This window comes from Grampus griseus (assembly GCF_964374135.1).
Source record: "Grampus griseus genome assembly, chromosome: 17".
Taxonomy (NCBI): Eukaryota; Metazoa; Chordata; class Mammalia; order Artiodactyla; family Delphinidae; genus Grampus; species Grampus griseus.
Genome location: NC_139011.1, coordinates 67872342 through 67890133, shown reverse-complemented (window position 1 = coordinate 67890133; position 17792 = coordinate 67872342). Strand labels below are relative to the sequence as shown.

Genomic DNA, 17792 nt, shown 5'->3' with positions numbered 1-17792 from the left:
GCAGAGCACTGGCTCCAGACGCGCAGGCTCAGTAATTGTGGCTCACGGGCCCAGTTGCTCCGCGGCATGTGGGATCTTCCTAGACCAGGCCTCAAACCCGTGTCCCCTGCATTGGCAGGCAGATTCTCAACCACTGAGCCACCAGGGAAGCCCCCATGATATTTTTTAAAGTTAGAAATTTCCCTTGGTATATATTTTGGGAGAAGTTTATATATATATGTATATATGTGTGTGTGTGTGTGTGTTTATATATTGTATTATACTGTAATTATATATTTATATACTATATTTTATTGTATTACAATTTTATATATAGAGAGAGATTTCATTTTTTCATACTTCTTAATTTATAATTTACTAGAGCCTTTTTTATTAGACTTTTGTGCAGTGAACCTGTCTCAGAAGTTAGCTTGACTTACGATAGGGTCTCGTAATTTTGCCATTAGTAGAAACTCTTTGGTTGGGGTACGAGCAAATCCTGCTTTGGTCTAGATTACTGTTGGAGCAAATAATGATAAAGTGAGTTTTCAGCTAATTATTGCGTTCATGAAAAGAACCTTACCTATTAACATGTCAAAGGCTTTATGTGTGTATATGTATGTATGTCAAAGGCTTTATGTGTGCATATGTATGTATGTCTTACCCCTTTGGTCAGAGTCTGTGGCTCTTTATAGACTCTCAATTTATCTATAAACGTTGAGTTTAAGAAAAGATTGAAGAAAAAGCCCAATTATTACACATCTTCACTTATAGTATTAGTCAATTTTTGTCCTTTAAAACATGACAACTACCTTTTAAATACTTGTTGTATCATTGTTAATTTGTAAGAAAGCATTTGACCACTAACTAAAACTTTTAAATAAAGGAGTTTGACGCACTTGCCCAGATCTGTAGCAGACGTGTCAAGGTTCACGCTGCGGTCTGTCCCAGGAAAACCTAGCCTTAGGTGGGGGCTCGCAACTGAGTCGTCTGAGCAGAAGCGAGTGGGGGCTATGACAGGGCTTCATTTAACGCAGGCAGGAAAGTCTGGAGAAATAAAACGGCTGGGGTAGCGGTTGATCAGGAGAGTAGAGGAGACGCAGGTTTGGGACATTACTCTTGGGACAGAGTCAGGGCCGGAGAAGTTGTTGGGTGAGTCCGTAGCTTGGCCAGGATACAGTGTAACATTCAGCGTCTGTGTATGTGATGTGTATGACGGAGAGTTGTTTTCGGCTTCACTGATCGTTTTAAGGGGGCTCTTTTTTGTGTGGCAGTAGTGGTGGTGTTTATGTGGCATAAGGGAGCAGTTGGTCACACAGGGAGGGGTCGCTCATTTCTCTGTATATGTTTTTCGAGTCTCTTTTAGAACAAGATGCTACTTTCTTGGATGACTTGAGTTTCTGTGACTTTCGCTGAGATTTAATATTAACGTCTTGTCTTAGGCCCAGCATGTATCTAACTACTCAGTTATCAGTTCACCTGAGATGGTGATGTTTATGTACTGATCTCACTGCCCAGAATTGAGCTATTTAATCTCAAGCTGTTCTTCCATCTTCCTGAAGGAGGATGCTGTTCCTTCTTGTTTGATCTTGTTTGACTCTTACGATGGCTGTGGCTTGGTAACTCTTTCTCTAATCTAATGATAACTTTATTAACCATTGTTTTATTTACTAGGAAGACTTAGGGAATGGAGTCTTTTCTCCAGTTATAGTCAAAAGGAATGTTCATTGTCTTGTTATTGTGGACCTTTTTCTCCTGTGTCACAGGAAAGGTTGAAAGTTTTTAGTGATCTCCTAATTTTCATACAGTCTCTGATAGAATTCTCTCTGGCAAGGTTGGTCTTTGCTTTACCTTAGTTTTACTTTCTGAAAGATGTTACATGCTTTTAAAGTATTTGTTATTTAGTTGGGATTGACAGCAAAAAATCGTTTATATCCCTCAGAATGGTAGAATTATCTCATCTCTACAGCTGTCAGCTTATGCAGACTGTACCATGCTGTCTTTCTGGCTTTTTGCAAACCTCTCGATGTAACGCTTTATCTTAATAAAGTCAGTCATGAACTGTGACGCTCCTCATGCTGTGATTCTCTCCTCAAGGTATACGTGTTAGAATAACTTCAGTGGCTTGGAATAATGCCAGTTATTAGTTTTGTGACCTTGGGAATCTTTCTTAACCTCTCTGTGTTTGTGTCACCTTTACTGTAAAATTGCAGTAATCATGGTACTATTTCTAAAGGTTTTGTGACTGTCACATGAGATGCTGTATCTAAAGTGCTTGGTATGGTACCTGGTATGAAATAATTGCTAATTAAATGTTGGATATAATATTCAGTTTCTATTATTGTGTAACAAATTACCACAAACTTAGCAGCTTTAAAGAGTACAGATTTATTATCTTACGATTTCTGTGCCTCAGCAGTGCGGGTGCGGGTTAGCTGCGTCCTCTGCTCAGGGTCTGGGCAGGCTGAAATTAAGGTACCGGTTGGGGCTGTGATCTCACCTGGGCTTGGGGTCTTCTAAGCTCATTCTTGTCGTTGGTCAAATTCAGTGCTTGCTCTTGCAGCACTACGATCCCTGTTTACTCACTGGCTGTTGGCCAGGGGCTGTTCTGAGACCATCCTCAGGTCCTTGCCTCGTGGCCTCCTCCTCTCGAAACAACAGTGCACTGTTTCTTCTTTGAAGCCACTGGGGCGCATCTCTCTGAAGGTTTGCCTTCTTTTAAAGGGCTCATCTCATTAGGTCAGGGCCACCAGGATCATCTTCCTTCTGGTTGACTTAGTCAGCTGTTTAGTAACCAAATCAAGAGAGTGATACCCTTTCATCTTCAGTGGTCCCACCATGCAGACTCAAAGGGAAAGGACTGCACAGGTATGTGTCTTGGGAGTCGTCCTAGAATTCTGCCCGCCACAGATATTATTAGCGTTATTACTGTTTATCCCTAACAGCCTGTAACATGCTTCAGCTGAGTGCTGCCCAACAGAAATGTAATATGAGCCACGTGTGTGCTTTTATATGTTCAAACAGGCACATTTCAAAAAAGGAAAAAGAATTTAAAATTAATTTTAATAAAATATTAACCCAGTGTGTCTAAATTATTTTCAGTTTAATTTGTATTCCATGTAAAAATTATTATTGAGGTATTTTATGTTCTTCTCCTTTCATACCGAGGCTTCAAAAATCTGGTGTGAATTTTATTCTACAGCACACCTCAGCATGGATGAGCCATGTTTCAGATGTTCATTAGCCACATGCGGCTCCCACATTGAACACCAGAGCTCTACCTAATGTTAAAACAGACACACACAAAAGCCCTTCTCAGGGCTTCCCTGGTGGCACAGTGGTTGAGAGTCCGCCTGCCGATGCAGGGGACACGGGTTCGTGCCCCGGTCCGAAAAGATCCCACATGCCGCGGAGCGGCTGGGCCCGTGAGCCATGGCCGCTGAGCCTGCACGTCCGGAGCCTGTGCTCCGCAACGGGAGAGGCCGCAACAGGGAGAGGCCCGTGTACCGCGAGAAAAAAAAAAAAAAGGCCGTTCTCTTGAGGTTGAGTTACCTCACACAGAGGTACAACAGAATTCCTTCTTCCTCTTTCATCCAGAGTTTCAAAAAGAACAGTTAACACGCATGGTCTCCACCTGCTCATCTTGCCCTCACTCCTCAGTGCGGTTACATAACTGCAGCCATCATTCTACTCAGACCTTTCTCGCTGTGGTCACCAATTGAATCCAAGTTGTCAAACTGAATGAACACTCTTCCTCACCTTACAGAATTGCTCTGGTAGTTTTAACACCGTTGATTACTTTGTCTGCCTTCAAACTCTCCGATCTCTGAGTTTCTGGGACTTGGCCCTCATTTGATCGTTTCTGGATCTCTCCACATCATATCTTGTAGGTTTCATTCTGACGCTTCTCTTTCTTTCCTGCCGCTATGAATGCTGTTCCCACAGTTCATTCTCTGCCTCTGTTCTTTCAAATGCTCTCTGTGTCCAGCCTTATCCTCCCTCAGAGATTTAATTATCACCCCTACACAACTAACTCCGATAAGTGTATTTCTCATCCAGACTGTGTATGCTTTTATACAAGATGGTGGATATCCCACTGCCGTGCTAAATTCAGTATATCTAAGTAGATCATACCTCCTTCTTTACTGTGACCTTTCTTCTTCATGCGTTGTCTCATCAGTTACTGGTTCAGCCAGCCTGGAGCCCTTCTAGACTCGTCTTTCTCCCTAACTGTTAATAATTAATTTCCAAGTCTTGATATTTTCCCTCTATCTTGGGTATGATTTTCTTCTCTGCCACATTAGCACCCTCTAATTCACACTCAGCACCACTGACCAGACCATTGGTTTATCCATTTAACATGTTCCATTTTGTTTCATGTCATTCCTGCCCCGTGACAGAAAAAACAGGTGCAGTCCCTGCTCATACTGAGCTTGTGGCTGGAGGGATTACCATGGCCCTAAGTTAGGGGAGTCTTATGGCCAAAATCTCTGTGGCTTAATACAGTGTAAGTATTTAGTCACTCCATGTAGTGTTGCAGGGTTGCAGACAGTTCTATCCTGTTATTCTCCTATCTTTAGCACCTGATCCAAGGGTCCTGAAAGCAGAAGGAGACAATAGAGGATTATGGAGGTGGTTTCTCATGCCTAGAGGTGGAAGTGCTCACATTACATCACCCACCTTCTACAACTGACTGCAAGGGAGGCTGGGGAATGTAGTCTAGCTTGTGAGCCCAGGAGAAATACGGAAATAGTTTGAAGCATGAATAACCATTCCCGTCCACACTCTTGTTTCTCTGTATCTCCAAACAGCCCTCACTGCAATCAGTGGGATGGATCTAGAGTGAAGACTTGGCACCACTTGTTGCAGACGTTCAAGGGCTCCTTAAAACCTCATAGAAGGTGCTCCATGCTCTGACCCTTAGTCATGTGTCCAGTATCATCTCTCATGACTCATCATCAGGCCACTTGTGCACCGGTAGCAGGGAAGTTTTTCACACTCACTGATGTTTCTGCATTTCATGTATTTGCTTACGCTGAAATCACACCCCCACTTGCCCCAAGCTCATTTCTGCTCCTCTCTTTAGCCTCAGCTCAGATGCCACTTGATGGTTTAGTGCTGCTGTCTTCCTGTGGAATGGATCTGGTACCCCTCTTTCTGTGCTTCCGTACTTTGCTCTGTACACGCTGAAATGCTGTGATCTGCTTTCACAGCTCTCTGAGCTGCGGGGAGTCCAGGGGCACCTGGACTCCCCAGCATGCAGCACAGTGATCAGTGCATAATTCAGTCCCAATTCGCTGGGCGAGTGCCACCTCTGCTTCCGTTTCTTCCTGGTCCATCTTCTCCGTGACCCGTCCCTTACTCTTTCTTCACTGCACATCTACCTTCTGCTTCTCTAAGTGTGGGCCTTTGATGTCATATCACATAGGTTTTGGTTTTGATATATTTGATTTGTTTGCTGAGACCTTTGGCTTTAACTGTGGGCTGTCTATTAAATTAAACAGATAGGTAAGCAGGTGGGAGCCCAAGGCTTTTCTGAGCCTAAGGCCTTTGCTGCCTTTGGCAGTTTTCTGCGAAGGAAGGCTATGATAGGATGAGTATCTTTAGCCCATTTAGACATTGGTCTACAGATTGTAGTTCATGTGAAACACTGGCTGGAGCTTTTCCAAGGAAAAAAGCCCAGCTGTTGGGAGAACAGAGGACAGATATTTATGCTCTGTGACTGATAATAGCCATCTGGACTCAGCCAGGAAAAAAATAACAGAGGACTTTTTTAGTTCAGCAATCGTGAACGTCCCCCAAAAGTCTCTTCTGACAAACAGCCTGAGGAGTTAGGGAATAATAGCCTGTGAGTGAAAATGGAAGCAGATGATGTGGTGATTGTTTGTTCATTGCATGCAGACCTCAAGTTTACCTTTTAGTAGGAGAGAGAGTTGTGAAAAGCAGAATTTCAAAGCCATGTAAGGAGACGTGTGGGAGCCTTCAACAAGGAGGTTTAGGGCCAACGTGGTGAAGAGTATATCTGAGTGGAGTCTGTAAGGATAAAAAGGTAAAGCTAAGGTAAAAGGAGAGTGAAGATGTGTCATGAAGTGGGAGGTTCCTGACAGAAAAGCTCGTGTGTAAAAAGAAGGAAGAAAATTCACAGAAAAATTTCAGAGAAAGAAGAAAATTTTGTATTGTTGATGCGTTAAGGGTGAAGTGAGTAATAAAGTCAACGAAGGTGGAAGTCTAGGTGGCAGGGGAGTCGGGGGTGAAGATGATCCTGTGTTTCCGAACGATCACTCTGGTGCCACGTGGAAGATGGAATTGATATGGTTCATGTCTCAGGGCGAAAACCAGATGAAGAGAGCCTGAAATAGAGCGGTAGCTGTGGGATAGAAAAGAGGGAATGGTTTAAGACAGGTATTGGTACTGGTCAGCTGCGTGTTAGCAGCCAGGCCGCACGGCAGGAGGTGAGCGGTGGGCAAGCAAGCAAAACCTCATCACCCGCTCCTCGTCACTCGCATCACCTCCTGGACCATCCCCGCCCTCCCCCCGCATCCGTGGACAAATTCTTCCATGCGACCAGTCCCTGGTGCAAAAAGATTGGGGACCACTGGTTTAAGAAGTGTAGAAGATTATATGGTTAAGACTCACTGATATGAAAGAGGTGTGAGGATAAAGAGAGAACGATGTGCTTAGATTGTTTTATTTTTTTGGTTTTGTTTATAATCAAGGTGACTGGGTGCTGCCTCTGCCTCAGATAGGAATTCAAGAGGGTTTGAGGGTGGAGGAGGAATGTTGTTTCGAACACCTTTGATACATCCAGATGGTGTGGATAGCCCTCCTCTGTTCCCAGCAGTCAAGTGTGTGTGTGTGTGTGTGTGTGTGCGCGCGTGCACGTGTGTGTAAATTGCTATTTGGAGAATAAATTTGATTAGGGATATAGGTACAGGAATCTTTAGCATATAGGGAAAAAGAGCCCTCCCCCAAACACATACCATCAGCATTTGAGATACAGGTAGAAAAGTGATCTAGTTGACACTGAAAAGGAATTTTCGGACAGGTAGGTTGAAAACCAAGGTAGAATGCTTTCAAAAAATCAGGGAGAGAAAATATTTCAGAAAATCTAGCTGTCCGAAGTGGCACATAACTTGGTAAAAAAAAAAAGATCGCAAACACATTCATCGTGTGTGCAGCCGTCACCAAGCTGTGCTTGCATTGTTTCCTGCAATAATAGGAAAAGCTGGAAATTAAGTATCTTTTATTAGAGAAAGAAAAATGGATAAAGAAATCATGGTACATTCACACAATGGTATACTTTATAGTCATTGAAAATGATACTGTAGAAAATAGTTACTAATATAAAAATAGAGTTTTATACAAAAAGCAGATAACAAAATAGTATGTTTGCCTTTAATTTTGTTTTATATATGCATATAGAGGCATACCGCATTCGTATGTATGCCTTTATATGCTCAAAAAATTCTTTGGAAGAATTCACAAGAAACTGTTATCCTTATTTATGAGTGGAGACTTGTTTTCCTTTTCCCTTTATTGTATTTTTTATTTTGTTCTGTGACAAATATGTATCGGTTTGACCAAATGAAATCAAATAGGCTTTTTGCAAAAGGCAGAATCAGGGTAATCTGTCTTTACAATTCTGATATCATTGGGATTTTTTCCAATAGGGAGTCAGACTTTGGAAAATAGCTACTTCCAGTTTATACCATATGAATTTTCTGATCTACTCTCATGAAATGAATTACATTGACTAAGCTGTAAAGAATCGTGAAAATTTGCTACTTTCATTTGTCTTAGCTGCCACCTGATTCTAACTCTAGGACTAACCTGATGCCTGGGAAAATGGAAAGCTTGGTGGAGCAGGTGGCCCCTGTTTACTTGATCTAGCGCAGCTTGGAATGTGAGAACTGTTTTGGAAGAAATTCCTGATACCACTGAGACCTCTCTGAGGGTTGGAATAAATGGAAAGGCCCATAAGTTGAAGGACACAAATGAAAGTATCCAGATAGGTTTGCAGTACAGCAGAATCAGGAACCAACCTCCGATATGCCTGTGGGAGCCCTTGCCTCTTTATCTAGAAGAGAAGCTTAGTTTCTGAAGGAACTCACTTCCCCCTGTTCATTTCCAAGAAGCCCACTTCTATCTGGGACACGGTTGCTGCCCTAAGCCAAGCCTCTCTGGCTACTCTGAAAGGACAGTGTCTCCTGTAAGATCTCACTTGGGCTTTTAGGAAGACCATGTGATCCAGTATGCATCAAGAGTCCCATAATCAAATCCTGGGCCTTCTTTCCTTACAACATATTGTGGCAACCCACTGTATTTTCTCTCGCATATTCTGTTCCCCACTGCCCCTCAGTTTCTATAAAATTTAAAACTATACCTTAAAATATGATGGATTTTGAGAGTTAATGAAGTGCCTAAAAGTTGTGAATCTCATCTCAGGGAATAGCTGTGAATGTTCTGCTTGGCACTGGGAGAACTATCCTGGCTACTCAGTATGAATGGTTCTCATTAGAGCTTCCTGCTTCTGTAAAGAAGCGTGTCTTTAATATTCTTTCAATGGCTTTTAGTCAGGTTAAGCTTTGATTAAAATCGAAATATAAAAAGTGAATAATATCCTAGGCAATTTGACATGGATAATAGAGAGCCTAAAGAATTATACAATGTATAGTATTTATTTAGATGAATTCTTAGGTAAAAATCATCAAAATATTTAAATGTTAAAAAAATACGATAATAGGTGTCTGAAAAAATGTGTAAGACCAGACATTTAGAACGATTAGAGGCATTTCTTCCCCAAACCAAGTTCCCCATTTAGTTAGTTTGAGCTTTATTCTGGGACTCATCACTTCTTATACTTTAATATGTCTTCATAGCAACCTTTGTCTTCATCTTAATTTTCCATTGGTAAAATTTCTTGGCCCTGCAAAACAGCTCTGATACTTGCTAAAATGGACAGTGAACAGAGGATGTACGGAGCTAGCTCACAAGTGAGGTGCAAGTTCTGTGTGACATGCATTTTGACCATTCAGGGTCGTTAAGGCCTTTTGACTTACTTACCTGCAAGTTCTTGGCTACACTCTAGATAGGTGAAGTATTGCTGCTATCTTTATGAATAATGGATTCATAAGTCTGAGGTGTAAAAGAAATTTAAAGACCAACTGATAACTTTCTAAAAACGGAGTGAGGAAACTCTTTTTGCAGGGCCAAGGGCATTAATGCAGAAAGTTAAAAATAATCAAGGGAGTTTCAGAAATCTCAGACAATTGGGTAATGGGTTATTTAATTCCAGATATCTAATTTTTATGATTTTGGATGAGAAAGAAAATTTTGTTTTATGTATCTACTCTCCCTTTCTGTCTTTTAAAATAGATTAAGTCTTTTAAACATTTATTTTTAAACAATATATTCAGTTCTAATCTTGAAATCATACTGGAAAGGAACATTTTTGTAATAATTGTATCAATGTAAATATAAGCATTTGAAATATATATTTGGCTTCTATAAACTGGACTGATAATGACATAAACCATTTGGTACTGTATAAAATTCCTACATTATCTTGAAATCTGAGTTATTCCAGGTGAGCCTGAATAATTTCGTATATTTTTTAAACCCAAATATTCATAAGTGTGTGATATGCTAGACCTCTAGACATGTTTATCATTGCTCAGAAAGCTGTGGGATCTGTCTGTCTCACAGGTCCTCCCTACCGTAGACTCATTAGAATATCTCAGAGTTCTTCCCCACACTCAGTCAGTAGTGATGCTGCCCCGCTGCAATGCTACCTTCATGAAGCGTTCTCTCCCTGAATTGTTGAAGCAGGTACCTTCATAATACAGCAGGTTCCTGAATAATTGTTAAGCTTAGGTCACCCCGAGCCCCCAAAGTCATGGCCGGACTCTGTTTTAGTGTAGTGACACGTAAGAATTCTTAATTACCAACAGTTTTTACCAAAGAAGAATTTTATAGAATACTGTTATGAAAAATTCATCTTGAATACACCTGTGTTTCTGGTTTTATCTACAACGGGAAGAATGATGCCATTTGTTGAGATGAAGTAGGGCATAGTATTTTTTCTGCTTTGTGTGTGATTAATTTACTAGTTTAGTGGACTGAGATGATAGAGCAACTGGTAAAGTGTCCTCCACAGACACTCCGTACCTAAGCAGAGAGGGGATCTTTACTCAGGTTCATTTTCTTGAGACTACTTTCAGATTTTCTCTTCCAACCCAGTTCATTCTTTCTTGTGCTTTAGAGTCTGCTGAACGCTGGCTTCAGTCTGTTCTTATTTTCTGTGTTTCCTTGGACTTCAGAATTTTCCTTGTCTCTTGGCCCAGGAAGGTGATAGTCATCATGACAGCAGAGCTAGAGACTGACACCTTGGTAAAGAAAAACAGACAGAGACAGGAGAGAGCAAAAGAGCTGCTGAGAATGAAAGATAGTTGCAGACAAAGGTTGAAGTGGAAAAGAATCTTTTCAGTCCTACTTTCTGTTCAATTTACATTGATTTTATGAACTTCCAGGAGCCTGAGGTTTGGAATTATTATGTGGAGGTCCATAGAAAAGCCAACCCCCAAATAAGGGCTAGGACTAGATTTGTCTGCAAAGGTTTAAATGAACCAGACATCAGAAAGTGTGCTAACCGCTGCCATCTCAGGGTTTCTCATCACTAGTCACTCCTAGTCACTGCTTTAGGAATAATAAAAATCATTTCAGTTAGAGGTGGAATTGTGCCATCAGTCTGTTGTTATTACTCTACAAGGAAGTAACAGAAACTGTTGAAACATATCCTAAGGAATGAGGCTTGGTTTGAATATTCAGCAAACATTTACTGGGTTATGATCATGTGCTTGGATATGAACTGTAATGGGAGCTACGGAGATAAAAAAACGATAGCTGCCTTCAAATAACTTGATGGTCATAACTCTAAATCCTTAAGTCCTGTATTATGTCTTCTGGCATATAAACCAGGCTTATACTGGAAGAAACTCCATGATGAAACCAAATTATGAAAGAGACCCATAACCCTTTCCTTCCAAATCCCCTCACAAACTTCATGTCCCTGTATTTCAAGAGCTCATTAAACAAAACAGAAATCAAGAAAAGCCTCATGCACTCCCTTCAACTAAGTTGAAGGAATTTAGTAATGATTAACTATAGATGGAGAAAACTAGCTTGGACCACCAGAAGACCCCACTACAGTTCTTTGGTGAATTGGACAAAAGTCAATGTAGCTCAAATTCCTTCCCTCTTCACCCCACCAACCCGCACTCTGACTGTATCCATTACGGTCAATAGGAAATGGTTTCTCTACAGGGTGTTCAACCATGTGAATTGTGAAGTAGAGGGAACACTCTTTTGGACACATTTTCTTTCTAATAACTTCTTCAACACCATCTCAGAGACAAGAAAACAAACCTTTTGCTGTTAAAAAAACCTTTATTTTATTTCATTTATTTATTTTTTACAAAGAATACCCCCCACCTGGGGTGAAAAATATATCTGGTTAAGTACAAAATATAGTTTTTGTCATACAAAAAGATATACAATTAAAAAGCAACAAAAAAATGAAACCACCTTCAGCCCACATACTTTCTCAGGAAAGGGAAGATAGAGCTCAGTGCTCTGACACAGGACCGTGAACAAAGTGCTGAAGCTGAGAGAGACTGAGCAAGTGCTAGAGGCTGCAGTGAGAGAGGGGCTGTCAACATCCCTGTCTCCTAACACTGGGCAGGAAGGGAGCCTTCACGGCTTTTGTGAAGACCTGCCCTCTAGTTTCTCATGGCAACATAAAAAAAAAAAACAAAACAACAACACTGGGGTTTGACACCAGCTTCCCTCTGTCCTATGTCCTAAACCTGAGGGCTGGCCACACCTGCTCCAGTGCCTGGCCACAGTGCCTGTGTGCAACCATAGGCACAGCATCCTTCAAACAGAAGGGGAAGTGAGACAATGGGAGGAGGATGTCTTTAGCCTGACGCGTTACGACTGAAATGCCCACAGGGATTCAGCAGCTGGCTCGGAAGAAAGACTGTGCTGGTGATAAAGATTTGCTGGTCATCACCATATAGAGGAATAAAAATGTCAGTGGTATGGGTTAGGTTACCAAGGGAAGTGTACCCTTGGCATTTCAGGCAAGGACTCCCTACCCCCAGAGAAGAGTATTCCTGTGAAGGAGACAAAGGAGAATAGAAAAGGTAGGGTAGCATTTCAAGAAAGAGAGTGGGGTTAACAGAGTCTCTCTCATCACAGAGAAATAAATTAAGGACTAAAACTTTTTACATTACTAACTTAGAACAATTTTGGAAGAATGGTAAAGACAGAAATTGGACTGATGTACATTGAGGAGTGTGTAGATGGGAGAAGGGGAGCTTGTGAGGATAGGGGAATTAAAATACGTGACCTACAACCACCTTTCTGCCTTAATGTTTTATCGCTCTAGGAATCTGAATCAGTTCTTAAAAGAGAACAAAATTGTAACAGGCTAAGTTGCACTTGATTGTCATTATCACATAAAGACAACATCTCTACAGTTGTCTTTGCAAGTTAGCTCTGCATTTAATAGCCTACAAGCTGGTAGGCTTGTAGGTGCCTGTTTTGTTTGGTATTTGTTTTGTTTTTGTTGCATCATTTGCATTGTTCCAGCAGTTCATGCTGTTATAGTGACTTAAATTTCTAATTTGTTTTCATCAGTAGAAAGGATGGTACCACATTATTTTGAAGCACTCTTAAAAAGAAAAAATAGGATGGAAAATGCACTAGTTCTACAAATTGGAACTTTCGTTTTTGTTTTTAAGATTGGGTTATTAAGGATTGCTTCTAAAACTTTTTTATTTCTCTCTCTCTTGAATCCCAGGTATTGCAATTTCAGAGGAACTCGATAAGGTACGTTGAACCATCTAATGAAAATAAAATATAGAACTTACATTTTAATCCATTGTCTAAATGAAAGAGTTTCTGAAACATAAAGTGTTCAAATGTAATTTATTTGGTGCTAAAATTTTAAAACTTTCAAAGTTATATGCTTTAAGAAAGTTATTGCATGAAATATATAATATCACCTGTTCTTTTGAGTTGAGAGTTTTAGAATTTGGTTAGAGAAAGCTGAATCACTGTAATCACTGAATCACTATATTAAAAATGAAAACTAATATAAACTATTTGGATTCTGCCTGTATCTAGATGATGATGATGATGATGATGATGGTGATATGGAAGACACCTGTACTTTTCTATAGCTACCCATTAGAAACCTTACTCAGTCAGATTTTTTTTTTTTAATTCCAAGATGCCAAGGGACTATCATGGTGCCTTGGACTGGGGTGATAGTTGTGAAGGTGGTGAGAAGTGATATGATTAGGAATATATTTTAACAGTAATGTCAGTGGAACTTGCTAATAGATCAGTTGTAGAAGAAATCAGTCAGTGATGATTCCTAGGTTTGGGAGATGAGCAAGTAGGTGAATTGTGGTGCCACTTGACAGCATTGGAGAACCTGGGGAAACAGCACATTCGGCAGGTTGGGGTGGCGTCAAGATTTCTCTTTTGAATTGTTTAGTTTGAGTTGTCTATGAAACATATTTATATGAGTTCTTGCTCATGAGTGAGATTTGCTTTAGAGTTATACATTTAGGAGTCATTGAAATAGAAGTTCTCATTTTTTTTGGTCTTAGGACCCCTTTATACTCCTAAAAATTATGTAGAGGACCCCAAAAGCTTTAATTTATATAGGTTTCATTTATCAATATTTGCCATGTTAGAATTTAAAACTGATAAAAATTTTACATGTTTATTCATTTTAAAAATAGCACTGATAAAACCATTTCATTAACAAAAATAACATTTTTATGAAAAATACTTTATTTTCCAAAACAAGATATTTGTGAGAAAGTGGCATTGTTTACATTTTTGAAAATAATCTTTTTACTGTGTGGTTTAATTGAAAATTTTAGATTTTCATATCTGCTTCTGCATTCAGTCTGTTGTGGCTGAAAAAAAATCTGACATCGTATTGGAAAAAAGAGAAGCACCTAGAAATAGCCATCAGTATTTGGTGAACATTGGTCCAGATGTCTCTCTAAAGAGAAAACATATTGAAATTTGGCTTGGTGCCTAGATACATAGGTAGAAAGAAAGTGCAAAACATGGGATTATATAAGTCATGACATTTTAAAATAATAAACTATAAGGTAATAATTATAATTTACAAAAGCAATAAAGTTAGTATCCTTCTATTCCAAATAGGACTATACCTTTTGAGTTTTGTACCCAAAAATACATTTCTGATTCACTAAATAAATGAAATTTATGAATGTACTTTTAAATATGAATTGACAGGGCTTCCCTGGTGGCGCAGTGGTTGAGAGTCCACCTGCTGATGCAGGGGACACGGGTTCGTGCCCTGATCCGGGAAGATCCCACATGCCGCGGAGCGGCTGGGCCCGTGAGCCATGGCTGCTGAGCCTGCGCGTCCAGAGCCTGTGCTCCGCAACGGGAGAGGCCATGACAGTGAGAGGCCTGCGTACCGCAAAAAAAAAAAAAAAGAATTGATAAACCATCCTAATATTTTAAAATTATTTAAATTTCAATCTGTACTATGTGCAAAACCAGATCCTGACTATATACCATAGCAAGTAGAATAAGTGGCAGGTGAGGTCTTTCAGCTTTGTCCTGCTCTTCTAGTCCTCTGCTGTCCATCACTGTCTTTGCCCCAGCTCGTCTCCTCCTTGTACTGTGACTTTCCTTATAATTTGCAGAAATTTAATAATCCCTGTCTTGTATTTATTTTTTGTGTTCATTCTAAGTGCAAAGACATAATTATCACTATTTCTGGGTTCATTTTTTTGCTCCTTCCAGTATATTCTGCAAAGCCCTGCCTGCCTGAGCCATAAATTAGCTTGTGAGACTGCTTGGCCCTTGTCCTTCCCTTTTTTTCCTGGGCTCTGACTTGCAGCCTGGTTAGTATCTACGTCAGCCTTTTTTTTTTGGTGAGCTAAAGGACATACTAATTGTTCTTTGAACTGAAAATGGATTTCACCTTCATTGGATAAAAATGTGGAAGCCTTGACACTTGGTTAAATATCATCCTTAGGATACGTCCTCCCCCTTCTCACCTCCTCTCTTCTAAGCACTAGCTCAGGGGAGTTTCCATTTAACTAAGTTGCATAAACTGCAGATTTTCACTACTTACCTAATGTTCCCATTTTTGAAGAGTCTGTGGAAATTGCTGAAATTTATTACATATTTATTATTTTTCAATAGGAAGATGCCAACTATTGTCATAAATAAGCTTTTATTGAAAAAAATTATGTCAGTGCAAAAAGATTGTTCCCACTCTCACATCTGATATTCAGGAGTGCAAAGTTATACAGAGGACACGCAGGCTTCCAGAGCCAAAGCACCATCCTTTGCCTGCCCCTTGTGGGAGAGGGAGAGCCTGCCCCATGGCGCCCTCTGCTGACCATGAAGCTCACAGTCTTGCATTTTTCTCGCTAAGAAAATGTGAATCTTAGGCTGGTACTAAAACTGTAGTCAAAAAGAATGATTTAAAAACTCTTAGAGGAAAACAGAGGAAGATCACTCTTTGACATAAATCACAGCAAGATCTTTTTTGACCCACCTTCTAGAGTAATGGAAATAAAAACAAAATTAAACAAATGGGACCTAAGGAAACTTCAGAGCTTTTGCACAGCAAAGGAAACTATAAACAAGACGAAAAGACAACCCTCAGAATGGGAGAAAAAATTTGCACACGAATCAGCGGATAAAGGATTAATCTCCAAAATATATAAACAGCTCATGCAACTCAATATTAAAAAAACAAACAGCCCAATCCAAAAATGGGCAGAAGACCTAAATAGACATTTCTCCAAAGAAGACATACAGATTGCCAAGAAGCACAAGAAAAGCTGCTCAGCAGCACTAATCATTAGAGAAATGCAAATCAAAACTACAGTGAGGTATCACCTCGCACCAGTTAGAATGGGCATCATTAGAAAATCTACAAACAACAAATGCTGGAGAGGATGTGGAGAAAAGGGACCCCTCTTGCACTGTTGGTGGGCATGTAAATTGATACAGCCACTATGGAGAACAATATGGAGGTTCCTTAAAAAACTAAAAATAGAATTACCATATGACCCAGCAATTCCACTACTGGGCGTATACTCAGAGAAAACCATAATTCAAAAAGACACATGAACCCCAATGTTCACTGCAGCACTATTGACAATAGTCAGGTCATGGAAGCAACCTAAATGCCCATCGACAGACGAATGGATAAAGAAGATGTGGTACATATATACAATGGAATATTACTCAGCCATAAAAAGGAATGGAATTGGGTCATTTGTAGAGACGTGGATGGACCTAGGGACTGTCATACAGAGTGAAGTAAGTCAGAAAGAGAAAATCAAATATCGTATATTAACACATATATGTGGAACCTAGAAAAATGGTACGGATGAACCAGTTTGCAGGGCAGAAATAGAGACACAGATGTAGGGAACAAACGTATGGACACAAAGTGGGGAAAGCGGCGGGGGGGTGGGGCTGGGGGTGTGATGAACTGTGTGATTGGGATTGACATGTATACACTGATGTGTATAAAATGGATGAGTAATAAGAACCTGCTGTATAAAAAAATTAAATTTATTTTAAAAAAAGAATGATTTAAATGGGTGTTGAGCTGACACCTGTGTCTTTAATATAGTAATAAAAATCAATACAGCTTCTTCCTTTTAATCTTCCATTAACAATTTTGGGGGCTCACTAAGATCTGCTTTTCTTAACCTTTATAATATACTGATCTTTAACTGTCATATTCGAATTGACTTATTATTTCACTGAAGTTATTTTTTCTGTGACTTTTAAAGTTAGTTTATGAATTCTGATAAAGGTAATAAGAATTATTAATTCTACTTAAGATGGAAAAATAAAACAGAAGCTAATGTTATTTTTAAGCTCTTTTAAAAATTGTGAGACTTCAATAAATGTCTTATTCATTAGTCTTTTCCTTTCCCTTTTCTTAGCCATCGTATTGTTTTCTACTGCTGTTCTAACAAATTGAAACAGCACCAATTTATTATCATACAGTTCTGTAGTTTAGAAGTTAAACCATGCGCCTTCCTGGGTTAAAATCAGGTGTAATAGGGCTTCATTCCTTCCTGAAGTTCTAGGAGAAAGGTGTTACCTTGCCTTTTCCACTTTCTAAAGGCTGCTGCATTCCTGGTGCATGGTCCCTTTTCTGCATCTTCAAAACTAGCAGCAGTGTCTCATTTCTCTCTAAGTGCATCCCGGAAAAGCTGTCCACTTGTATGAAATCCCGTGATTAGTTTGGGGCCACCCAGCTAATCTGGATAATCTCATCTTAGCATCTTTAACCTTAATCATGCAAAGCCCCTTTTGCATGTAATGTAACATATTTAGAGGTTTGGGGATTGGGATGTGGACATCTTTGGGAAGAGCCATTAGTTTACCTACACAGCCACTATCCAAGCTCAGATGGTATTACCTTTCATATCTTTATCTAATTCTTCAGGCTCCTGCCATTCTGATTCACCCTTCAAAATGCCATATAGTAAGCCTGGCTGGTTCCTGCTCGGTTACCCTTCAGTAGGGCAGTGTGACCCATCCTTCAACTCCTGTGAATATTGGGTGCTTATGCACTCACCCTTCTCCAGAGGATGGTTTCAACTCAGTGGGAGCCATCCTGCCCAGAGATGCCTGGGTTCACCATCAACCAATGACTGACTAAAGTAAGACTGAGTTGTCGTTTACATTACAGAGCTCCTTATGGGATAGGCTGA

The 17792-nt window shown here is 40.0% G+C and overlaps 1 protein-coding gene across 4 annotated transcripts in view; it reads left to right on the top strand.

The window, feature by feature from the left end:
- LOC309835441 (uncharacterized protein C8orf34) overlaps window positions 1–17792 on the top strand; it is a gene marked incomplete at both ends in the record, with an annotated part of 331465 nt that overhangs the window by 71205 nt on the left and 242468 nt on the right. For all 4 annotated transcript variants that reach the window (XM_082674892.1, XM_082674891.1, XM_082674894.1 and 1 more), the window contains one exon: window positions 12842–12870. In XM_082674892.1, the coding sequence (XP_082531018.1) occupies window positions 12842–12870 (29 nt within the window). The remainder of the gene's footprint in view (window positions 1–12841; window positions 12871–17792) is intronic.